The sequence below is a fragment of the Lactuca sativa genome, chromosome 9, assembly GCF_002870075.4.
Source record: "Lactuca sativa cultivar Salinas chromosome 9, Lsat_Salinas_v11, whole genome shotgun sequence".
Lineage (NCBI taxonomy): Eukaryota > Viridiplantae > Streptophyta > Magnoliopsida > Asterales > Asteraceae > Lactuca > Lactuca sativa.
This window is the reverse complement of record NC_056631.2, coordinates 53,480,272-53,507,582: the sequence shown is the minus strand read 5'-3', so window position 1 is coordinate 53,507,582 and position 27,311 is coordinate 53,480,272. Positions and strand designations below refer to the sequence as shown.

General features: G+C 34.1%; 2 protein-coding genes across 3 annotated transcripts; one reads left to right on the top strand and one right to left on the bottom strand.

The window, feature by feature from the left end:
• Nucleotides 1-1,522: 1,522 nt before the first annotated feature.
• On the top strand, nt 1,523-3,785 carry LOC111921203 (uncharacterized). Of its 2 annotated transcripts, XM_023916768.2 has the most exons (2): nt 1,525-3,417; nt 3,523-3,785. In XM_023916768.2, exons 1-2 carry the CDS (start codon nt 1,664-1,666, stop codon nt 3,527-3,529), a joined length of 1,761 nt encoding a protein of 586 aa, XP_023772536.1. In that variant the 5' UTR covers nt 1,525-1,663; the 3' UTR covers nt 3,530-3,785. The 2 variants fall into 2 exon arrangements, with proteins under 2 accessions (XP_023772538.1, XP_023772536.1); XM_023916770.2 differs by lacking the exon at nt 3,523-3,785 and having other exon boundaries at nt 1,523-3,421.
• A 16,368-nt stretch (nt 3,786-20,153) lies between these two features.
• LOC111921296 (serine/threonine-protein kinase STY13) lies at nt 20,154-21,688 on the bottom strand. The gene is given in 5 exon segments (XM_042898405.1): nt 20,154-20,374; nt 20,422-20,741; nt 20,845-21,044; nt 21,230-21,351; nt 21,469-21,688. Coding segments are annotated over 5 exon segments (1,083 nt in total).
• Between the last annotated feature and the right edge of the window lie 5,623 nt (nt 21,689-27,311).

Here is a 27,311-nt window from a genome sequence, read left to right as displayed (position 1 = left end):
ACCTTCACCAGTAGTCATGCTACAAAAGGAAGCAAATGTACAACTGTTAAAGATTAAAATTCAATAACAACTAAACTGTTAAGTATTGTATATTTCCAAAAAAACATGTTCTGAAAGGCATTGAAACAAAAGAAAGAATCTGAAAATTGTTTTAGAAAACAGTTTCTGAAAACAGTAACAGATTATGGATGCAATATCCTTAAACAGTTAGATGCATGTAAACAGAAAAGCAGAGAAAAAAAATACACAGAAAATGTCTTAGAAAACGATTTCTGAAAACAGATTCTGCAAAGTGTGAGGGAGGAAAAAAAATTGTTTTGATTAGGGCTGTAAGATGAAACATAAACAATTTTTTTCCAAGTTCGTTCCGCACAAACGATTTGTTTTAAGACTGTTAGAAAAATGTAACCCAAAATTGTACGAAAGAACAAAAACATAAAATTCTTGCTGAGGCCTGTGTTAACACAGTTTCCTTAAAACAAATTCGCCCTATATGGGTGTTTGTTTTCCAAGATACAACAATAGAAAACAATTCTTCTAGATTGCTCGAACCCTCACTTGACCTGAATTATACCTTGGTTGCAACAAGAAAGAAAAAATGAAGCAGAAGCGTAAGAGAGGAAAAGAGTGATTTCGTTTCATCCGGTGTCTGGAATCAGTCACATATGCATTGTATATATACTACCCAATGTAACCGATGCAATTAAAACGAAATTGTAACTGTCACAATTAAATAAGAAAATTAATCAAGAAATAAAAACCGAAATCTATGATTAATTGCTCTTAATTCATTTTTGTGATTGTTTAACCAAAAGGAAAAAAAATGCAAAAAATGTCTTTGAGCTTTTCTGGTCGACCGGTGGTGCATTCATGCCCGCAGGACGCGGGCCTGCACACAGGTTCAGTGGCCCGAAGCCAATTTGGCTCGCATTTGCACCCCCCTGCGTGCGCGCGCAAGAGAGAGCCTTGGTTCTAACAAGTCTTACAAAGGTAGCTAGTCTTTGTAGTTATAAACCAATGTCCTTTTCATTCTCCCACCAATGTGGGATGAGTTTTAAACCCACTTAACTCTTTTATTTTCTCTTTCAATTGCCCTACTTTTATAAGTAATTTCTCATTCATTTTTAATCCGTTTTAGATGTGTGATATATCGAAACGTAGATATCACGGAGGAGAACACAAATATATAATCAATAACTCGTTTTGATTATATTTAGAACTCAAAATTTGTGCTCAAAAATAGAGAAAATCCATTTTTCGAAATTAATTAAATTAATTTTCCAACAATATTAACATTAATGAAAAGAAATTGTTAGTCCATAATCCAAGATGTTGCATATGCATGTCCAAAGTGGTTGTTTGAAATGAAACATTCTGGAAAAAATGTCATTTTTCCAAAACACTGAAAAATTAATCATTTTGTCGATATACCTTTAGTCCTTTACTAAAACTCTTTATATATAAAATTTCAATTTCAATATAACATTAAAAAGAAAGTTTGATGGACTAAATATGAATTATATTATGATACATCTAGGTTGTCGATTTGGGTAATACGGTGCCGTTGGCTAGCAGAACAAACAACACACGACGGAGCTCAGCTATTTGGGAGATTTATCTGAGATTTAAATACTAGGGTTTCATCTCTCACATTGGCACAATCATGGATCTGTTGCAGACATACAAGGACACTGATGCGGACGATCAACGGATGTCTGATCAGTCGTCACCGGACTCATCTCCTCCACGTCTGACTATCATTCCCAAATCCGCAGCCCCGAAAGTAGACGACACCATGCTTTCTCTCACCGTCGCCGACGCCATCGCCAACAAATCCCTAACCAAGCCTCTTGACCCGACGCAACATGTCGTTGCCTTCAACCCTACCTACGATCAACTATGGGCTCCAATCGAAGGCCCTGCACATCCTTACGCAAAAGACGGCCTCGCTCAAGGTATGCGTAATCATAAATTAGGGTTTGTTGAAAACGCAGCGATTGAGCCCTTTACATTTGACGAGCAATATAATACTTTTTATAAATACGGTTATGCTGCTGATCCCTCGGCCTCGGCTGGGTATAATTACGTTGGGGATTTGAATGCTTTGAAGCAAAACGATGGGATTTCGGTTTATAACATACCACAACACGAGCAGAAAAAGAGGAAGCTTGAGAAAAAGAAGGAAGCTTTAGAGAAAGAAGGAGGTGACGAAGATGAGGTTGATAAGGAAGAGGTCGAAAACCCTGCAACTGATGCTTGGTTGCTGAAGAATAGAAAAAGTCCCTGGGCTGGGAAGAAGGAAGGATTGCAGGGTGAATTGAGTGAAGAACAAAAGAAGTACGCTGAAGATTATGCCAAAAAGAAAGGCGAGGAAGGAGATAAGAACAAAGACAAAGGTGAGGGTATGTCAGATAAGAGTACATTTCATGGAAAAGAAGAGAAGGATTATCAAGGCAGATCATGGATTGCACCTCCAAAGGATGCCAAAGCTACAAATGATCATTGTTATATACCAAAAAGATTGGTGCATACTTGGAGTGGACACACAAAAGGTGTTTCAGCTATTCGATTCTTCCCTAAGAATGGACACTTGATTTTGTCAGCTGGAATGGATAGCAAGGTGAAGATTTGGGACGTTTTCAATTCAGGAAAGTGTATGAGGACTTACATGGGGCACTCTAAAGCAGTTCGTGACATATCCTTTTGTAATGATGGGTCTAAGTTTCTAACTGCTGGATATGATAAGAACATCAAGTATTGGGATACTGAAACAGGGCAAGTGATATCCACTTTTTCAACAGGGAAAATACCATATGTGGTTAAGCTAAATCCAGATGATGATAAACAGAATATTCTTTTAGCGGGTATGAGTGATAAAAAGATTGTTCAATGGGACATTAATACAGGGCAAATTACTCAAGAGTATGATCAACATCTAGGTGCAGTGAATACAATAACATTTGTTGACAACAACAGAAGATTTGTGACTTCTAGTGATGATAAATCTCTTCGTGTATGGGAATTTGGTATTCCTGTTGTGATAAAGTACATAAGTGAACCTCACATGCACTCTATGCCATCGATTTCACTTCATCCAAATGGGAATTGGTTAGCTGCACAGAGTTTGGATAATCAGATTCTGATATATAGCACAAGGGAGAGGTTTCAGCTGAATAAGAAGAAGAGATTTGCAGGACATATTGTAGCTGGATATGCTTGTCAAGTGAATTTTTCACCAGATGGAAGATTTGTGATGTCGGGTGATGGTGAAGGTAAATGCTGGTTTTGGGATTGGAAAAGTTGTAAAGTTTTTAGAACTTTGAAGTGTCATAATGGAGTTTGCATTGGGGCCCAGTGGCATCCATTGGAACAAAGTAAAGTTGCTACGTGTGGATGGGATGGATTAATCAAATACTGGTAAGTATCCTATCTTTATTCTTCTGTTTGTTCATTTCTACATATCTGAACTACGATTCTTGAATATTTACATTTTTTTGATATATGAATCTGTGAAATATACAGGGATTAAATCACTCCTTTAAGAGCTTGCAAACTGAAGAGATGTAAAAGGAAATCCAGAGTTTTCTACAGGCTGCAAAATGGTATGTACTATGTAGTAGTCCACATGTATCAAGAAACATGTAGCTGAGTCATCATAGCAATAGATTACAACTTGTTTTTTACTCTCAATTTTATCCACAAACATGAGGGGTATGTTATATGTACGCTTCTTGAGACCATGTTTGATTATGTATGTTAGTAGTCACAACTTTTCTGTTTCTTTACTTTTTTTTTTGATATAAAAACTAGAGGGGTTTGAATTTTTTGTGTTTCATTAAAATCAAATAAAGTAGGATGATGAACAAATCAACGAAAGTATGTTGCTATAGCATATATCTTGCATTTGACCATGTTTATGTATTAAACACCTTCAAAGCAACAATGTTGTTTGATATGCCAATATAGCATGTGGATTATTCATCGCCATTGATCACAAAGACCAAAATCTCTTTAGGGCGCGATCAATTTGTGGATTTCAACAATATTGCAAATAAGAGATTTCATTATGTTGTGTGTTTGGTTGTCAAATGGATGGAATTTGATTCCACTAGAGTCCTTTAGATGGATCTTATCATAATCATTCATGTGTGATGGAAGGAAATAAATCGTATATAAGTATTTCTCAAAATTACCTAAAGTTAAATGAAGATATATGGGACAAGTTGTTAGAATCATTCTAACTCTTGTATCTAAATTTGAATCAATCTCTGAGGAGAACAACAATAACAACAATAGAAGAGAAGATAAGCACTAAATGGTTACCCAAATGATAAATAGTTGGGTTAAATACAGTAACAAAGGTACTTTCATTGATTTGTGTATTATATTATAACATTGTATTTGGAAAAAATCTACAAATTAAAAATAATATCATCCGATACAAAATCTAATCATAATACTTAAAGAGATAATTATATCCACACAAATGATAATACATGATGGTTTCACTTATAAACTTGCATGTGGATTTTCACAAAAGTTGCTACTAATATGGGAGCTACATAACTACACAAAGAATGGCTTCAACATTGACAATAGTAAGAAGGTTATTTTCACATACAAGCTCTTCATTTGGTTCAAATAAAATTTCAGAAACCATGTACTTTGTATCCTCTTCCACCTCTATTTGTGTGGTTCCCTGACACGATTTCAATAAAACAAAATTTAATGCGATACAAGGCTTTCTAACTAGATTTAGGGAAAACATCATGGTTGGAACGACTTTGAAATACGTTAGATTCATCTTTTTTAAGATGAAAAGGAATTGAAGAATGATTTCAATTGACAAACTTTTCTAATTTGGTTTCGTAATAACAAAAACACATTAAAAAAAAAATAGATAGAAAATATATATTCTGGATTTTGGTAATAACAAAAACGTATTAAAAAAAATATATAGAAAATATATATTCTGGATTTTGGTTGATTTGGATAGGGATATATACACACTAAAGTCTCAATATTTTCAACGATTTGACAAGAAAGTTTTAAACTTTACTTTTTTGACAGTAAAGTCTTAACTACATGTAGTTTTTGACACATTTACAATTTTTTGTCAGTTAGCCATTAATTAGGACTTTACTGTCAAAAAAATAAAGTTCAAAACTTTCTTGTCAAATCGTTGAAAATATTGGGAATTTAGTGTATAATCTTGTTTTCTCTAGAAACAAATAATTTTATCGAGACCCAATTCGTAGCCAAAAAACTTTTAATTGTGATTTCATCGCAACACCACTGTTTTTCTTACCATCATCATCTTTACCCCGCTACAATCACGACCAGGGGAAACAAATGTAAGAGAGAGAGAGAGAGAGAGAGAGAGAGAGAGAGAGAGAGAGAGAGAGAGAGAGTTAGAGTTATAAAGCTTTCTTCTTGGTTCGTTGTCAAATCTTGAACTGAAAAGAGGGGACAAATTGTACAAACATAAACAACACACACCAAGTCAAAAGGGTGTGCATGTGGAGATGAGGTGATAATGTATGTTTCGTCTTTTCCGGTTTCTTAGTTCTCAACTTTTAGGATTGCAAAAAGCCAACACAACCCAGATTCTTTCTTTCTTTCTTTCTTTCTTTCTTGATTATCTATATTTTTTTCAATGTCGGTTTGTTGAGATTTAAAAAAACTATTTAACAAGAAGCAAACGTTAAGGATTTCAATAGGATCTAGCTGACCGGAGCAGGTTCCAATAACTTTTATGCTTAATGTTAAAAATATGTTGTAAATACAAACTTAACATTCTTTGTTATTGCAGGGTTGAAAAGGTAAATTTATTTGTAGTTGATATTGTTAAATATTGTAATGTGGGTAATTTGTGTAGATTTGGTTGATTCTTGAGGGTTGCAGCGTAATTTCTTCTGTTTGTATTCGGGTTGAGAAGCTCCATTTACCCGGGTACTTAAAGCTCTAATTGGTTCATTTGCAGCAGATGATCAAGTCATTTTCTTTCAACATGTTATCTGACTTTCTTTCTATAGTTCTCTCTTCCTATATAGAATTAGGGTTTCACATTTTCATTGTTGTTCTTGATTCTTCTTATAGAATACGTTGAGTGACAATATAAAGAGTAAATTAGGTTTATTGTTGTGAGGATTTTTATGTAAGTACGTTGAAAACCATCTGTCTGTTTATCTTTAAATGATATATGGATGATGATGTTAGGAAAATCTGTTTGTGTGTTTTTTAAGATGGTATCAGAGCAATAAGGCTCCGATCTTGCTTTCCGATAATCATCGACGTTTCGTTCAAGATCTTCACAGTTGAGTTATCCTAGAGATCTCTGTTGGAATCTCCAGTTGGTTGAACCTATCTGTAAATGTCTAGGGTTTGGTTGTTTTCCGATCTAGGTTTTCCTTTGGATTATCTTCTAGATCGAAAAACTCTGTTGTTTTTGTTATCCTTTAAGATCTTAGTACCACGAGTTCCTGTGTATTCTTGCAGATTTTTTGTCAAATGGAGATCCTTGTTCGACTGGTTGTCTACGAGTGGAGATCCTTGATTAAAGAACTTCATCTTCTAGGTCGACCAATCTTGTTCTTTGAAATAACTCTCTTAAGAACGGATTTCATCACCGTTAACTCTTGTAGGGAACGAAGTAACGAGAGTCGATCAATTTTCTTCTCTTCTCGATTGCTACATGAGCTCTTTCTTGTTCCCTTTGATCTCTTTTCTAGCTGTAGATTCTGGGAGATCCTGGTTGTCTTGCGTACACCAGTTACTTTACTGTTGATTCCTTTAAGTGTTTTTTTTGTGACTCTGTGATTCTTATCTTGGGCCTCAACATACCATGGTGACCATCTGGACTTATAGGAGTCACATTTGTCTGTATTTTGTAACACCGTAAATTTCAAAACAATTTTTCATTTAAAATAATCGTTTAATTCTTAGAAACACTTGTTTAAAATTTCATTTATAATCGAATTACAAAACATAACTCCATTTTCACTTGCATAGAAAACCAGGATCCTCCAAAATATGACTCTTTCTCTGGTGTGTACAATCAAGCCGGTGTCGTCCCGTGATACTGAAAGAACCTGAAAAACAAACATAACATAAAACACTGTAAGCACGAAGCTTAGTGAGTTCCCCAAAATACCACACATAACACATATTAGCCACTCGAGGCTATAGCTCTATGGGTCCGTGCACCCAAACTCTGTGAACCTTCCGCTTCTAATTCTATAAGCATGCACATCATAAATCACATAGAAATAATGCAGTACAACACATCACGTACATATAGCATACAAATACTCTGATCACATAACTCTGACTACCTACTCAAGGTAAAGTATAGTGAGAAGACTCACCTGGCAAGCAGAAAGCAGATATCTCCACACTTGAATCTCCAAAATATGACTCTTTCTCTGGTGTGTACAATCAAGCCGGTGCCGTCCCGTGATACTGAAAGAACCTGAAAAACAAACATAACATAAAACACTGTAAGCACGAAGCTTAGTGAGTTCCCCAAAATACCACACATAACACATATTAGCCACTCGAGGCTATAGCTCTATGGGTCCGTGCACCCAAACTCTGTGAACCCTCAGGTTCTAACTCTGGGAACCTTCCGGTTCTAATTCTATAAGCATGCACATCATAAATCACATAGAAATAATGCAGTACAACACATCACGTACATATAGCATACAAATACTCTGATCACATAACTCTGACTACCTACTCAAGGTAAAGTATAGTGAGAAGACTCACCTGGCAAGCAGAAAGCAGATATCTCCACACTTGAATCTCGAACTCGCCACCGCCTAACACGTAAGGCAAATACTCTCATGACTAAAACTCTCGAGACTAGAATCAACCCTCTCATGGCACCCTCTTAAGGGTAAAAGACTATTTTACCCCTCACTTGGCCCAAAGGCCACATCGCTGACCAACTCTAGGTCAACGGTCAACTCTTGGTCAAGGACAAGGTCAAAGTCAAACCTGACTGACCCTACTCGCCGAGTCAACCCTATGACTCGCCGAGTTCCCATACTCAGAACTTCACTCAATCCACGACTCAACTCGCCAAGTCACCCCGAGACTCGCCAAGTCCCACAACTCTGAGTCCTCTCCCACACAACTCACCGAGTCATCCCTTGACTCGCCGATTCTCGACTCAACCAGAAAATATTGGGACTCTTCGACAAGACTCGCCGAGTCCAAGAACAGACCCGCCGAGTCTAAGGCTACCTTCAACCTACTCGCCGAGTTGTTCATACAACTCGTCGAGTTCCAGGCCATCTTCATCCAACTCGCCGAGTTGTTCTTCCAACTCGTCGAGTCCCAGCTCATCTTCAAGCAACTCGTCGAGTCCACCCATGTGACTCGCCGAGTACCACCGGTCTGAATCCATACAGAAGCATTCCAGACCATGCAATTGATCCAAAACATAGATCTAGTCTCCTACAACTCATCCATCACGTAAAGTGGCAAACTTTACGTGAATCCAAAGAGATCTATGCATTTTGCACATTAGGGCTAAGGTTTGGGACAAGATAGCTTCATCCAACACTCAACACAGGGACTTTCCTGCATCCCAACTCTTCTCCATTCCAGATCTGAGGTAGCAACCTCAGATCTAACCTCTAGACTCCAATATAACCCAAGATAAGCTTCCCTCAAACCCCAAAATGAAGAAACAAGATAACAACAGCCTAAGAATGAGATATTACCTCAAAAGAACGCCCCAATCTACAAGGAAACCCGAATCCAAGAAAAGCCCCTTGCTCCACACCTTTAAACTCCCAAACTTTCTTCAACAATTACTTCTCCAAGCTCCAATCCACTCAACAATGGTGTTTCCTCACGAAATCACGGCCTCTGGAACTCAAGGGATGATAAAGGGGCTGTGAAGGAAACATAATGTTCTTTATATAGGGCTCAAACCCGAGAATTAGGGTTTTCTCCACTCAGCGCCTACTCGCCGAGTCCACCTCATTGACTCGCCGAGTCGGCTACTTAACACGCGACCAAATCGCGACTCTACTCGCCGAGTCCATCCATGGACTCGCCGAGTCACTCTTTCCCAAATTACTCTTTTAGCCCTTCGACTCTACTCTTGATATTTCGGGATGTTACATATTTTTAGTTGTTTTTTCTTGCTTGTTGTTAGTTCGTCATGGCTGGACCTGCACCTAGTCCTGAACCTGATAGTAGTTCTAAGACTGAGTCTGTGAACTACGATGATCCTTTATGCATACATCCTTCACATAATACTGTCACTACAGTTGTGAATTTTAAACTAACTAGGACTGAAAATTTCCGCATTTGGCGTAGTTCTATGACTAGAAGTCTTAGGGATAGGAACAAATTAGGGTTTGTTGAAGGTAAAGTTACTAAGGATCCTAATGATAAACTTTAGTCTTTGAAGTGGGGACGTGCCAATGTAGTTGTTTGCTCTTGGATTCTTGGTTCTTTGTATGAGTCTATCTACTCTGGTCATACATATTCCGAATCTGCTAAAGAAATTTGAGATGAGCTTTTTGAAACTTACAATAAAGCAGATGGGTATGTTATCTTTAATGTTCGTCAACATATTAACTCTCTTAGTCAAATGGATCTTCGTTTTTTGAATATTTTAACAAACTTGATACTCTCTGGAAGGAATTTGATGGTCTTACCAATCTTGTTGAGTGCACTTGTGAGGCTGCTGCTAAATATAATGATCACTCTAAACAAATGAAGTTAATGCAATTTTTAAGTGGTCTTGATGACTCTTTTAATCAAGTGGAGAGTCACATACTTTTGATGGATCCTCTTCCAAATGTTAAATCCGCTTTTTCTATTGTTTCTAGAGAGGAATCTCATCTGAAGAATGGGGCTCTCTCATCTTCTTCTAATGTCACCAAAACTCAGTCTTCTGCTTTTAATAGCAGAGTTAGTGATAAAAAGAATCAAAATACGATCTCTAATAAGGGAATAAATCAGAACTTACAATGTAGAAATTATGGTCTTAAGGGACACCTTATAGAAAAATGCTATAAACTAATTGGTTATCCAAAAGATTTTAAGTTTAGGAATGAGACTAATAATGACAACATGAGGATTCAAAATAATTCCTTCTCTTTTAACTCCTCACCTGTTCCTTCTGGTAGCTCTTCTTCTTTTAGTGTTACTTCAGATGTCATTGGAAGTGGTAATGCTTACTATCTTACAAGTGAGCAATACAACAAGTTGTTGAGTCTCATTAACGAAAAGTCTTCTATTTCTGAGGATACTTCTATGAATGCAAATATGGCAGGTATCCCTCTTTTTAGTTCTTATAGTTCTACCATTAGCCCCTAAAAATGGGTAGTTGAATCAAGTGCAAATCAACATATGACTTCAGCTGAGTCACTTCTTCATGATATTGTTGATGTTTCCAGATTGAATATTCTTGTAAACCATCATAATGGTTCTTTTGCTAAAATTAACAAAATTGGAAATTTACAGTTTTTTGAAAACTTAACACTATTTGATGTTTTTGTTGTTCCTGATTTTAATGTGAACTTGCTTTCTATACATAAATTGTGTAAAGACACAAATTGTGAAGTCATTTTTAATGAACGTGAATGTAAAATTCAGGATTTACAATCAAAGAAGGTGGTGGAGAATGGTAAAGAAACTAGGAGATTATATTATCTTAATTCTTTTCCCTCAGGTATTAGTTCTTACAAAGCTAATTTTGCTAAGTGTTTTGTGTCTAAACTAACATGGCATAGTAGGTTAGGTTATCCAGCTTAACAAGCCTTAAATTGTTTAAAGGATAAGGTTAATTTTGATAATACTGACCTCCTCCTTGTGATGTCTGTCACAAGGATAAGCAAACTTGTGAACCCTTTCCTCTTAGTGTTCATAGTTCTTCCAAACTTGGAGAATTAATTCACCTGGATGTATGGGGTCCCTATAGAGTGACTACTAGGGAAGGCTATAGGTTCTTTTTGACTATTGTGGATGATTTCACAAGAGCTACTTGGGTCTACCTTTCAAAAAGTAAAGATGAAGTTTATAACTATTTTACTTCTTTCTTTAGTATTTTATTAAATAAGTTTGAATCAAAAATTAAAACTGTTTGTTTAGATAATGGAACTGAGTTTTTAAATTTTAAGATGAAGTCTTTTTTTGAACTTAATGAATTTTGCATCAAACCTCTTGTGTCTACACACAACAACAAAATGGGGTGGTTGAAAGGAAACATAGACATATTCTAAATGTTGCTAGGTCTTTGTTATTTCAATATGCTATTCCTGTTAAGTACTGGGGAGAAGCAGTTCTTACTTCTATTTTTTTAATAAGTAGAATGCTTACTTCTGTTTTAAAAGGCTTGTCTCTATATGAACTTGTTTTAAAAAAAACACCTATTTTTGAACATTTAAGAGTATTTGGTAGTATGTGCTTTGCTACTAAACTTAATAATAAATATTTTTTTTAAAGAGCTGAAAAGTGTGTTTTATTGGATTATTCTTCTGAGAAAAAAGGATACAAGTTGCTAAATCTTGATACAAATTCTCTTTTTGTTTCCAGGGATCTGAAGTTTTACGAATCTGTCTTTCCTTTTACACTGAAGTCAGTAACTATTGATAAGCAGTCTGTTTTTGATAATTCTGTAGACCCATTTTCCTATGATGATTTAAACGTCTCTGGATATATGAATGATGCTATTAATTTGGACGACCTGAGTGTTAACCACCAGATGGATGGTTCTAGTGCAACTGAGACTCTGAATGAAAACTTTTCTGATACTACACCTATTGACAATCAGATTAGTGAGGCCTCTGTGCCTTCATCTGGTGAGACTATGTCAGATTTTCAAATTTTATTGAGGAAAATAGTCATTAAGATTCCTTGCCTTCTTTAGGATAGTCTATAGAGGCTTCTAGGCCTAAAAGAGAATCTCGCATGCCTGTCAAATTTAATGATTATATAGTTGAAGGTAGGCATAGATATGGTATAGAGCGTACTCTTAACTATTTTGTTCTTAGTAGTGAAAATAAGTGTTTTGTTTCTAATATAAACAAATCGGTTGAACCAAAGAATCTTAATGAAGCCTCTTCTGATCTGAATTGGATAGAGGCAATGAATAAAGAAATGGAAGCTTTGTATCGAAATCACACTTGGGATTTACCTAAAAACCGAAAGCCAATTGGCTGTAAATGGGTATATAGAATTAAATACAGACTTGATGGCATGGTTGATAGATATAAAGCTCGTCTTGTAGCTAAGGGCTATAACCAGAGAAAAGGTATAAACTATCAAGAAACCTTCTCTCATGTGGCCAAAATTGTCACTGTTCATGTTGTTATATCTTTATCTGTTAATAGGTCTTGGCCTTTATATCAACTTGACATAAACAATGCTTTCCCTTATGGAGATCTGTCTGAGAAAGTTTATATAAATCTTCCTCAATGTTATCACTCTGAAGGAGATACAAGGGTTTGTAAGTTAGTTAAATCTATGTATGGACTTAAACAGGCCCTTAGAAAGTAGAATAAAAATTATTGCCCTGAATTGTTTAGTTATGTTTTTTCTCAAAGTATAAATGACTATTATTTGTTTGTTAGGAATAGAAATAACTTTATTGTTGTTCTTTTAGTTTATGTTGATGATATAATCTTGACATGTAATCATGAAGCTGAACTTCAATGTGTAAAGTCTTTTCTAAACTCGAAATTTTTGATAAAAGATTTAGGAAAGTTGAGTTATTTTCTTTGTATTGAAGTTCTAAATGTAGATAAAGGACTTTGTTTAAATCAAAGAAAATACTATCTTGGACTTTTGCATGAATTTGGTATGTTAAGTTGAAAACCTGCTTGAACTCCTTTAGAAGCAAATTTTGTTCCTAAAAGAAGTTTTGATACAAATGATCCCTTGTTAAAAAAATATCACTGAGTTTCAAAAATTACTCGGAAAGTTGATATACCTTATTATTACTAGGCATGATATATCATATTGTGTTTAAATCAAAGAAAATACTATCTTGAACTTTTACATGAATTTGGTATGTTAAGTTGAAAACCTGCTTGAACTCCTTTAGAAGCAAATTTTGTTCCTAAAAGAAGTTTTGATACAAATGATCCCTTGTTAAAAAATATCACTGAGTTTCAAAAATTACTCGGAAAGTTGATATACCTTATTATTACTAGGCCTGATATATCATATTGTGTTTAAATCAAAGAAAATACTATCTTGAACTTTTGCATGAATTTGGTATGTTAAGTTGAAAACTTGCTTGAACTCCTTTAGAAGCAAATTTTGTTCCTAAAAGAAGTTTTGATACAAATGATCCCTTGTTAAAAAATATCACTGAGTTTCAAAAATTACTCGGAAAGTTGATATACCTTATTATTACTAGGCATGATATATCATATTGTGTGCAAATTCTCAGTCAATTCATGTATAAACCTCATAAATCTCATTTGGATATAGCATTCAGGCTACTTAGATATTTGAAGGGTAGTCCTAGAAAAGGTATTTCTATAGTTAAGTCAAATAAATTTGACTTAATGGGTTTTGTGGATGCTGATTGTGTAACAACCCAAAATCTCAAGTATTGTTAAATTGCATTTTGGGGGTGTTTTAAAAGGGAGACTCGACGAGTTGGAGCCAGACTCGCCGAGTAGGGTCGCAGATTTGGTCGCGGGTTCGCGACTGGACTCGACGAGTCCAGGTATGGACTCGGCGAGTCGACGCTGTTCAGCGGAAACCCTAGCCGTTTCGTATTGGGTCGTATATAAGGGTTGTTATGTCGCCATTTCACGTCTTTTGGCCGATTGAGAAGAACCCTAATCGTTGTGGACGTCTAGAGCAGGAGAGAAAGCTTTTGGAACCTTGAAGAATTTGTTAGGCAAGAAGAAGAAGAGTTTTGGCCAAAGGAATATCAAGGGGATCGAGTTCTGAGGTTTGGAGACACAGAGAGGGTGTTATTCAGGTAATATTCGGATCATTCCTGCTATATTGATGTGTGCACGATTTTAGGGTTTATGAAACCCATTTGGTGATTTGATGGATTATTATGTTGTTATACAAAAGTTTATACCCTAGTAATAGGATGATTAGAGGTCCAGAAGTCCCATGAGTGTGTATTTCGGGAAAATATGTATCTCAGGAAGCAGTTTGATCGACTGCATGGCGTGGACTCGCCGAGTCGGATGATCAGACTCGGCGAGTAGCTTGAAGATTCACTGGGACTCGCCGAGTTGTTCTTCAGACTCGGCGAGTGGAGTCGGGGTGGCCCAGCGATTCTTCCAGGAGTGACTCGTCGAGTCAAAGAGGATACTCGACGAGTAGAAGGGGAATCTTAGAGGGTTGAAGGACGACCAGACTCGCCGAGTCGCCAGGGAACTCGCCGAGTCCAGTCGAGCTGACAATGGACTGTTGACCAGAGTTGACTGGTGTGATTTCTTAGGGTCAGTTAACGTGGAAGATAGGAGTATTAAAAAGAGATATATGATGAGACAGGGAGCTTGTAGCTCGGAGGATCAAGTGCAAGAGATTTCAGGAGTTGCTATCTTCCAGTGTTTGCGAGGTGAGTCTTCTCACTATACCTCACCCGGAAGGGTTTGATTGTGTGACCGGAAGGTCAAGTATGTTATGTGTTATGTCTATATGCTATAAATGGAAAGTTAGCTGCTACGCGTGATATACATGCTTATATATGGGCCGGAAGGCAAGGTATTATGTGACAGAAAGGTCAGGTATGATATATGATATATGTGCTTTATGTGTTAGAGTATTTGTATTATGTGTTATATATGTGTATGGGCCGGAAGGCAATTATCTTATGGGCCGGAAGGCGATATATATTATGGACCGAAAGGTCCGGGCCGGAAGGCAATGTTATGTGGACCGAAAGGTCCGGGCCGGAAGGCAATGTTATGTGGACCGAGAGGTCCGGGCCGGAAGGCGTATGTGCGTAAGGTATATTGGGGAACTCACTAAGCTTCGTGCTTACGTTGTTTATGTTATGTTGTTTCAGGTTCTTACAGTAACGCGGGATGGCAACGGTTCGATTGTACACACCGAAGAAAGAGTTGTGTTTTGGAGGATCCTGGTCTTCTATTATAATGAAAATGAAACTACGTTTTGTAATTCGAATGTGAATAAGATTTTAAATAAGTGTTTTTAATATTAAATTGATTAATTAAATGAAAATTTTGTTTTTGGAAATCTTGGTGTTACAGATTGGGCCAAATGTCTTTCTTCTAGAAAGTCTGTTACCGACTATTTTGTTTATGTTGGTAACTCTTTAGTGTCTTGGAAGAGTAAGAAACAAGCAACTGTTTCAAGGTCATCAACCGAATTTGAATACAAAGACTTAGGTTCTGTTACTTGTGAAACTATATGGACTTTGAAACTTTTATTTGATTTAGGTATTAAAGATTTAACTCCTGTTAAAGTTTACTGTGATAATGAGTCTGCTATAAAGCTTGCTTTGAAACCAGTTTTTCATGAGAAAACAAAGCATTTTAAAGTTGACCTGCGTTTTGTTAGAGGAAAAATTGCTAATGGGGTTTTAAAAGTTGAGAAAATAAATTCTTCTAAGCAAAGAGCTGATATTTTGACAAAGTTTTTAAATAATGCACAACATAATTTTTTAGTAAATGAAACTGGTTTGATTTAATCTTTTCAGTAGCGATTAATATTTTTTGAATGTTAAGTTTGAGGAAGGGTGTGAAAAATATGCATTTTGTTAAGTTTGTGATAATTCTATAGACCCATTTCCTATGATGAATTAAATGCCTTTGAATATATGAATGGTGTTATTAATTTGGATGACCTGAGTGTTAACCACCAGATGGATGGTTCTAGTGCAACTGAGACTCTGAATGAAACCTTTTCTGATACTACACCTGTTGACAATCAGACTAGCGAGGCGTTCGTGCTTTCATCTGGTGAGACTATGCCAGGTCTTTCAAATTTTATTTAGGAAAGTAGTAATTAAGATTCCTTGCCTTCTTTAGGATAGTTTATAGAGGCTTCTAGGCCTAAAAGAGAATCTTGCATGCCTGTCAAATTTAATGATTATATAGTTGCAGGTAGGCATAGATATGGTATAGAACGTACTCTTAACTAGTTTGTACTTAGTAGTGAAAATAAGTGTTTTTTTCTAATCTTAACAAGTTGGTTGAACCAAAGAATCTTAATGAAGCCTCTTCTGATCTGAATTGGATAGAGGCAATGAATAAAGAAATGGAAGCTTTGTATCAAAATCACACTTGGAACATTGTTGATTTACCTAGAAACAGAAAGCCAATTAGTTGTAAGTGGGTATATAGAATTAAATACAGACTTGATGACATGGTTGATAGATATAACGCTCGTCTTGTAGCCAAGGGCTATACCCAGAGAGGTGGTATACACTATCAAGAAACCTTCTCTCATGTGGCCAAAATTGTCACTGTTCGTGTTGTTATATCTTTATTTGTTAATAGATCTTGGCCTTTATATCAACTTGACATAAACAATGCTTTCCTTTATGGGGATCTGTCTGAGGAAGTTTTTATGAGTCTTCCTCAAGGCTATCACTCTGAAGGAGATACAAGGGTTTGTAAGTTAGTTAAATCTATGTATGGACTTAAACAGGCCCTTAGAAAGTAGAATAAAATTTTTTGCCCTGAATTGTTTAGTTATGTTTTTTCTCAAAGCATAAATGAAAATTCTTTGTTTGTTAGGAATAGAAATAACTCTATTGTTGTTCTTTTGGTTTATGTGTATGATATAATCTTGACAGGTAATAATGAAGCTAAACTTCAATGTGTAAAGTCCTTTTTAAACTCAAATTTTTTGATAAAAGATTTAGGAAAGTTGAGTTATTTTCTTGGTATCGAAGTTCTAAATGTTGATAAAGGAATTTGTTCAAATCAACGAAAATTTTATCTTGAACTTTTGCATGAATTTGGTATGTTAAGGTGAAACCTGCTTTAACTCCTTTCAAAGCAAATTTTGTTCCTAAAAGAAGTTTTGATAAAAATGATCCCTAGTTAAAAAATATCACTGAGTTTCAAAAATTACTTGGAAAGTTGATATACCTTATTATTACTAGGCCGGATATATCATATTGTGTGCAAATTCTAAGTCAATTCATGCATAAACCTCATAAATCTCATTTGGATATAGCATTCAAGCTACTTAGATATTTGACGGGTAGTTCTGGAAAAGGTATTTCTATAGTTAAGTCAAATAAATTTGACTTAATAGGTTTTGTGGATGTTGATTAAGCCAAATGTCTTTCTTCTAGAAAGTTTGTTACTGGCTATTTTGTTTATGTTGGTAACTCTTTATTGTCTTGGAAGAGTAAGAAACAAGCAACTGTTTCAAGGTCATCTACTGAATCTGAATACAGAGCCTTAGGTTCTGTAACCTGTGAAATTATATGGATTTTGAAATTTTTATTTGATTTAGGTATTAAAGATTCAACTCCTGTTAAAGTTTACTGTGATAATGAGTCTGTTATAAAGCTTGCTTTGAAACCAGCTTTTCATGAGAAAACAAAGCATTTTGAAGTTGACCTACATTTTGTTAGAGAAAAAATTGCTAATGGGGTTTTAAAAGTTGAGAAAATAAATTCTTCAAAGCAAAGAGTTGATATTTTGACAAAGTTTTTAAATAATGCACAACATAATTTTTTAGTAAATGAAATTGGTTTGATTAATCCTTTTAGTAGTGATTAATATTTTTGAATGTTATGTTTGAGGAAGGGTGTTAAAAATATGTTGTAAATACAAACTTAACATTCTTTGTTGTTGTAGGGTTGAAAAGGTAAATTTATTTGTAGTTGATATTGTTAAATATTGTATTGTGGGTAGTTTTTGTAGATTTGGTTGATTCTTGAGGGTTACAGCATAATTCCTTCTGTTTGTATTCGGGTTGACATGCGGGTTGACAAGTTCCATTTACCCGGGTACTTAAAGTTGTAATTGGTTCATTTGCAGCAGACGATCTAGTTATTTTCTTTCAACATGTTATCTGGCTTTCTCTCTTTAGTTCTATCTTCCTGTATAGAATTAGGGTTTCATATTTTCGTTGTTGTTCTTGATTCTGCTTATAGAATAGGTTAAGTGACAATATAAACAATAGATTAGGTTTATTGTAATGATGATTTTTGTGTAGATACGTTGAAAACCATCTGTCTGTTTATCTTCAAATGATATAATGGATGATGATGTTGGGAAAATCTGTTTGTGTATTTTTTTAAGATTCAAAGACTATCATACCATTAAATTTCTAAAAAAATAGATATATACACTAAAGTCCTAATATTTTCAATGATTTGACAAGAAAGTCCTAAACTTTATTTTGTTTGACAGTAAAATCCTAATTCACGATTTGACTAGAAAGTCATAAACTTTATTTTTTTGACAGTAAAATCCTAATTACCAACGGCAAAAAAAAGGTAAATGTGTCAAAAATTGCCGGTAGTTAGAACTTTACTGTAAAAAAAAACTAGGATTTTCTTTTCAAATTGTTGAAAATATTAAGACATTAGTGTTTATATCTTATCTGAATACTCAAGAATCAATAGAAGTACAATCCAAATCCGAAATTTTAAAGCAAATTTTAGATATAGATAATTTTTGAACATCCATGGATACAACATTGTATTTTCAAATTTCTTTTCCTATTAAGTCATTATAGTTTGAAAATTTATCTGTTTATAGCATTGTACTGTCAATTCTTTTTGTTCTTATCAAGATATTATACTTTGAAAATGTTACCAACTTACATGGTGAGTATTGTTACTTTGAAAATGTTACCAACTTACATGGTGAGTATTGTTTTGTATTTAAATGACATTGTTGTAGTTAAGTAGATTTTTCAAAATAATAAGAAGAAAATTAATTAGGATGTTATAAATAAAAAACTAAAGGCTTTTAAGCTGCTATAATATACATTTTGAAGATGCTAAATAAATACTTAAAAAGGGAATGAAAGTATCTACACGCTTATCACAGTCGGATAGATTAAAAACAATAAAAATCTACCACAAACGACTCTACTTATAATTAAGTTTGTAAGCAATAGCACCGGAGTGGCTTTACAAAATGTCCTACTACAGCTACATTTGATAATCAAAATGAAGGATCAAAGTGTATTAGTTAAAATAAAAAGGGGGAAATTGTTGTATATGTAAAATATGAGGAATTTCCTTAAATTTTTTCTAACTCTGGAGAATAGGTGAATAATTTAGCATTCCATATGCTATAACCACTTATGAATTTGATTTCAAGAATTTAGCAATTTCAATATGCAAGTGAGATTTTCGAGATTTTAGATCTATCATGATAAAGTCAATGTAAATCTATAGAAAAACAAAAATAGAACCACATGAGTATAATAACTCATAGGAACATTCGCTTTTCACAAAAGTAATTTTTTAGATATATTATTGTAGTTTATTTTAATATCCTATATAAAATATAAGATTCGTAATACTTATATGTAAGTATGATACTTTTAGCGTTTTTTCAATGAAATCATATACATAATAATTTATTGTATTTTATATATTTGAAAAAAAGACTCGGCATATTTATATCTATAAAATATTTTATAATTGTATTCACAATAATTTATCGTCTTTTATTCTTATAACTCGCACGTTATTAAATGTTCGACAAAAAAACGAAATATGCAATCTAGTTTTAGGCTTATTTTTAAATTTCCGGTATTAAAATATATTTAGTTAATTAAATGTCATCGTCAAGTAACATTTTGAAAGAAAAAAAAGTACAAACATATGCTTAAAAATAATAAAGTTAGACGAGTGACTTTATAAAATATGCTTAAAAATAATAAAGTTAGACGTGTAACTTCCTAAAACATTTCACATAGATGATGATATAAACATAAAATGAAACTTTAGAAGAAAGCTAATCACTGAAGAAAGGTAAGGGTAAAATATTTTTATTAAGCATGTATAACAAAAAAAAAAGGCCTTTGAGAGATTCACCATCATGGAAACTATAATATGGCAATGTATAGCGCCCATGCACAACATAAAGTTAATAGACTATAAACTCTTACTTATCATAGCGTGACATAAACACTAACTAGAGAGTATCAGTGTTTATGACCCTAAAACATAACTAAAACATACTAAAAGACGTAACAATATATCATCTTCTTCTAAGCTTGAATAACTTGAACCAACCCTCTGGATGTCTCCATCTCGATTGCAACTCTTGTGATTTTTTAATTTCTTCTAATATAACCACCACCTCTTCCATCTCCGGCCTCTTTGTGGGGTCTGTGTCCCAACATTGTTCCATCAATTTAGCCAACGATCTTGGACAATGCCTCGGTATGCTTGGTCTCGTATACTGTAATCAAACAACGTCTTATTAATTTCCATCTGAATTTGTTACCCAAAACAAAAATATATACATACACATATACGTACCTTGTATATATCAGGTGTGAGAATCCCTAAATCGTACGTATAAGCAATATCACAACAATATATCTCCCACAAGCATATCCCAAAGCTATAAACATCGCATTTACGGCCGTGTGGATGTCTGCTTACCAACTCAGGAGCCATATAACCGCGAGTCCCCCTCTCACCACATGTGATCAAAAGCTCTGGTGGTTCAATTTCTGATTCTCCAAAATCCGCAAGTTTGATTGTCTGTTTTTTGTCAATTAGCATGTTCCCCGGCTTCACATCACGATGAATTACTTTTTGAGAGTGAAGGTAACTCAACCTGTACATAAGATCATACATATATAACATTTAGCGATTTGGATTTTGAAAATTTAAGTTAAAGATTGAGAATATTAATTGGAGTAGTAATCATATATACGTACCCTTTAGCAATATCAATAGCAAATCGAATGACAGTTTTGTAAGGCAGCTTCTTGTCTTGGTGCTTGAGCTTCAATAGATAAGATCTGAGGGATCCTCCTTTTAAGTATTCGGAGACGACACAGAAGTTGTTTTCTGGTTTCGGGTTCTTGATCTTGTGCCGGCTACCTGACGTGATCATGGACATGGTTGCTCCGATCATCTGAACATTTTATAAGAATAATTAGATGGTGATATTTGATTGCATGTAAGTAGGCCATGAATGCATGCATGTATATATCGTATTCGACTATATATGCTATTCGATTCTTGTTATATATACGTTATGCATGATTTGTATAAATCACGTACTAGTTAATTACTATATATACCCAAAAACAAACTTACCTTAGTTACGTTTGGATGATCAAGATTTTTCCACACTTCAACTTCTTCCATTAAACCTAACTTAACGATCCCCATTGAATCTTCCGAAATCTTCTTTTTACCATTATCATCAAGAACTTTCACTGAATAACACAAATAAACAATTAATCAAAAATCTAAAACAAGACATGAAACGCCATTAAATTATCGTGAAAGAGAATATATATACACAAAGAGAAGTACTCATGAACATTACGTACCTGCTACAGTTTGGCCTTTGTAGGATCCCTTATACACAACACCTTCACTTCCATGACCGATAACTTTGTCGACAACAAGATTTTGAGGATCGATGGTTTCTTGCCATTGTCGTTGTCGTTCAGCGATGATACATTCAATTTCATTAGATTGCATGAGCAGATTCTGTTGTTGCTGATGATCACTCTCAAACTGGTTGTGCGTGAGTTGCTGTTGATCCATTACGTCGACTATTTTCTGGGGTTCTTCCATGCAGTAAAGGGTTTGAAGGGTTGTTTGCGATTCAAGTAATTAATATTTTCCGACAGTTAATCAATTGATCACTTGATTCACTTCGATCTATCACAAGTACTGTAGATATATATACTCAAGAAATTACGTATCAGTTACGTACAAGTTTGGTCTAATTCCTAATCCGGCCCTTAAATTTGTAAATTATTGTAGAAATTGGTCATTGTAGTTTACTATAAGTTGCAAGTTTGGTCCAAATATATTTTAAGACTTGAATATTTGTTGGAGGGACTATATCCGCAAACGAAATGCACAAGGATGACTTCGAGAGTTTATTTTATTTTACTTTATAATAGTAGGTTATTTTTTAAAACATTTGGTAGAAATATGAAATATGTTCGCTTGAGAAAAATTATTTCAAATATATTGGTGAAATATGTTCGTTTGATAAAAATTATTTCTAATATATTGGTTTTGATGGGCTAAATTTTGATCTAATATTTTGAACTCTGGGATAAATATTTTAATTTTATTATTATATGTTATTAGGTTATAACCTGTAAACTATACAATTCATAAAATATAATAATATAGAGTATAAAAAATCATAATTATTGATCATAATTTTCAAACACTTGCTTTAATGCAACATTATATGTTTTTTAGTAAGTCTATGATTGTTCATTTTATTTAATATGCAAAACATTATAATAAAAATAGATTTCTTTTATCAATTTTAAAAATATGAACAGTAAAGTGAATTTACAAAAAAATAAAATAAAAAAATAAGGTACATAACTATTTGATTACCAAAACCATGACAAATATTCAAAAACAATGTAAATCATTTCCCTTTCACACATCATATATACAAGGATATAGGAAGCCAAAAAGATCAAAGCATATTTGCCTTTCATGCTCAAAATCAAAGCAAGTGATCACTTGAAACCCAAAAATTGGCCTTTCACGTAACAAAGCAAACCAAGTGAGACAAAATCAAAAAATGTAATTATAGTACGTTATCCTTTCATGCAAAAACAGCTTACAGGTGACAATATCAAAAAAAAAAAAAATGTTAACAGAAATAATCAACATCTAAAAATTTTAATAGAAATTGTGTATGTATAAAACACATATAAATGGTATGTATTTTAAAAAAGAATAGATATAGTCCATGTCAAAAAAAAAAAAAAAAATAGTCCATATTAAGGAAAATGCATAAATGGGCTATGTTTGACCAATATTATAATTTTGCGAAAATTTATTTTAATATAGAATTTGATGTTTATCACAATTCTTAAAATGGTTAATATAATTATTTCATTTTTGTTTAATAAAATATAAATAAATGGTTGCTGATATAATGGGATTGACATTTATTCAAAAATTTCGAATCCATTCATGTGCTAATTATTAGGGATAAATAGTTATTGCATTTTTTGGTTAATAAAGTATGAGTAAATAGTTGCTGATATAATGTGACTGCCCTTCCCTTCATATGGTAATTTCGAATAAAAAATAAAATAAAAAACGGTATGATAGTAACCTTATCCGTTGATTTAGGTTCCAATTTGTGGTGATAAAGATTTATTCATTTGTTGTTATATAATAATAATTATTATAGTAGTTTCCTGATATAACGATACATATATTAATTCAAAATTGAGTTCCAATTAGGATTTTTTTAGAAAGGAGCATTAACATTAAAACTAGCAAAAGCAAGAAATTACATAACAAGAGTACGAAGGGAAGGACATTTCACCCAATCTAACCACTTGACACCAACTTAGAAACTCTAGCTGTAATCCAAAAGAAAGACTGAGATTGAATGGAGTCCTAAAGAAAAGATTTTAAAGGTTTACAATTACTAAACAAAAGAGAATTACGAAAAGACCAAATCAATCAAAACATAGTCAAGGAAGCAGCATCCAGACATTGATAGGATTTAGGTAAAACAAATAAAAACTTGAAACCCTTAAGTTCACATACAATTTAAGGATTTATGTTTTCATTATTGAACCTATAAATATGAACATCAAATAAGAAACCCTAGGTATATTTTGAAAAACATAAAAGGGTTTAGGATTAAATACCTTATTGTTATTATAGTAAATAACAAGAATTATTTCTTTGTAGATCTCTTGGAAGCAAGCATCACAATTGTTGTGTCTCTAATGGTTCACACCCAAGCATACGAGAGAAAACTATAGAAAGAGGAAAGGGGATATTAGAATTTCGGCTATCTCTCTAGAGGTATGAATAGGGCTATAAACGAACTAAACGTTCAACGAACTATTCGTGAACCATTCGATGGGAAGTTCGTTTATGTTCGTTTATTTAATAAATGAACGAACATGAACACAAATTTTCATTTGTTTAGTTACTCGAACGAACATGATCAATGATCTTGTTCGTTTAATTATGTTCGTGAACGTTCGTTTATGTTGTTCATTTACATTTGTTTATGTTCGTTTATATAAGTTCTTTTAATGTTCATATGTGTTTAATTGTATTTGATTATATTAGTATACTATATGTTCATTTATGTTTGATTATGTTTGTTTATCTTTGTTCATTTATGTTCGTTTGTTTATGTTCATTTAGCATGTTCACAAACATGAACAATGCAATTTGTTAAACGATTGAACATGAACAAGAAAACTCGTTCGTTTATCCGTTCGTGCTTATTCGTTTGTTCGACTAACTTAAACGAACGAATGTGAACAAGCCCCGTTTGTGTTCGTTCAGTTCATTTACACCTTAGGTATGAGTGGCCGAAAATGCAAGGCTTAGGGGTCTTTATATAGTGGTACAAAGAAACCCCAGATAACCCTTATTTGACTATTAAATTAATATTTCAAATCCGATATTTCTCTCATTTCTTATTTATCCACGTGTGATATTCTAGAAACCCTAGAATACCCCCCTCAAAACCGTCCACCACCTATGGTGGAAGGTTCTTGAGCCTTTTGTTCAACTATTGAACAATTGCACTTTAGACCCTGAATTTTTAACTAATTTCATTAATCCCAAAAAAAATTATAATTAATTTCTGATCAATTATAAATTAAATAATAGTTTTTCTAGTTAATATATGTAACGACCGTGTTTCCAGGCTAGACATTATCCTTGATGTAATAGTCTAGGTTAACCCTTGTAACTCTTTTTGGAGTATTAATGATGAAATATTTGAGTATTATGTGAATTATGTGAATAATGTGGATTATGTGTTTATTTTCTTAATTATTATAACTTAATGAATTAAGAATAAAATAAGCGTCAAATTTGAAGTGTGAGATAAGCCCAATATCTTTGCATAAAGATGTAGTGGTCGAAACAAGGATTTCGAAGATATAAAGAATGTCGAAATCCGAGTTATAACGAAGAAGTTATGACATATCGAAGTTTCGCGACAGAACCGGCAACGCTTAATGACGTAAAAAGTAAAATTTATGTTAGAGCAATATTTAGCCTTAGTAATCTAAACGAAAATCGTAGAGTTCGTTAAACCGAGAGCGTGCATAAAAAGAACACCCAAATCTGACTTCGTATGAGGAAGTTATGATTTTTCGAAGTTTCGACTTAGCAGTATGCAGCCCGAATACACGATTTGAGATCGAGCGGTTTTTAGCCGAAACAATCTAAACGAGAATCGAAGATCTAGTTAATTGTAGTGAAACGATAAAAAGATAGGCAAAAACGGACGTCGGCTGAAGAAGTTATGAATTTATAAGAGAGTTTTCCTGTCCCGGCCTACTAAAAATAATATAATAAAAATAAATTCAAAATTAGCTGACGAAGTCTAAGCGAAAATTGTAGAGCGTAGTCTCACCTACGCGTGGATATAAAGAACGTCGAAAACAGAGTTCGTATGAAGAAGATATAAATTTTTGAAGTTTATTAAATAATTAAAATATAAATTTATATATATATATATATATATATATATATATATATATATATATATATATATATATATATATATATATTTCGGATAATATCCGAAGGGGGGAGGAGTCACCGTTCCGATCAACACTACGCCCAGCGTAGTGTTGTACGCCCAGCGTACCACTCGAGTGCTCCGGGTTCGTAAGCGATGACGTCGAAGCTCCGATGACGCAAGCCGTGACGAATTCGGAGGAGTACGCCCCGCGTAACCCCGTACGCCCAGCGTACGTGCGAGGTTCAACCTCCTATAAAAGGGATGCGAGGGTTCCCGGCATATTTGCTCAATTCTTCTCTTTTTCGTGCCGAAGCTCTGCGTTTAAACCCCCGAAGCCATCCCGACACCCCGGATCTCATATCCAAGATTTGAAGGAAGATTTACGCTCCCGAGATCCCGAGAAGTGCGATTCCCGAGCCGAAGCTCTGCCCGCGAGGAGTCCGGTTTTTGTGAAGATCTTCCAGATCTGCTGAAGAATACTACTTCTACAAGCCGTAGCAACTGATAGGATGAATTAAGGAGAAAGAGGATTTATTATGATTTATTAATATATTATATGAATAATATACCAAAAGAAAATTCATACTGTTTAATTAATATTGATCAAGAATTGATTTAGAATTAATTTATGGTCAAAAGAGATTAATTAAATAAAGGGGACTGATACCCTAATTATAAGATAGTTACAAAGTTGGGCTTAGGATCCATAAGGAAGCAATGGATGAATTCTATATGAGAGTCCATATAGAAATCGTCCAAAGGGCCTTTTGGAAGGACCCTTTGGGTTGCTTCAGGACTAAGCAACTGGATTAGGGTTTCCTAGTTGATACCCCTAGAAGCCTCAACTATATAAGGACCCGTAAGGCTCCCAAAAACATGGCTAAGCTTTCTTGGAAGATCTTGGACGTTTTTGTGCCTCTTCTCTCTCTCTCTCTCTCTCTCTTGTTCATCCTTATTGCTAGTGGTGTTTGTGACTCCATTAGAGGTGCAACACTTGGGTCACTAGGCTTTCAGAAGTCAAGATCAATGAGGTTTCTGATTGTTATTGCTACATAACAATCAAGGTAACATTCCAAACCCTTATTTACATATGAATTTTGTTCTTAGACATGTTAGATTAGGGTTTATGCTTTGGGAGATTGTTTTCATGTATAACTTGAGGAAAACCTAGATCCAAAGCATTAGGGTTTCCATTACACCATAAGAATGATGTTATGCTCATAACCCATCATCTCTCTCATCTCATCCTCTGGTTCCCACGTCCATTCCGAGCCCTTATGGTGCAGCCATTGCACCTTCACCAATTCTCGATATGAAGCTACATTACACTAAGAGATTAAAGGAAATGTAAATCACTAATGTAAATTAATGTAAGGTCTGTTTATGCTTATGTGTCTGTATTGATGATGACATCCCAAAGTTTTTATATAAACAAAATACAATATCTTCAGAAATGCTTTGATAATATATTTATCATGTTTTTTTGGGAATAAATTCCACAATTTTATTCTTTAAAATGAATACTCTGATTTGCAAATAAGCATAAATAAAATTTTTAAAATGACTGTGAATTTGGGGATGTCACAAGTACCACTACATCCTAGCATACAAAGGATATATGTTGTAACACATAATATATTGAGAAAAGTCGCCTAAATCTACGAGTTGAAT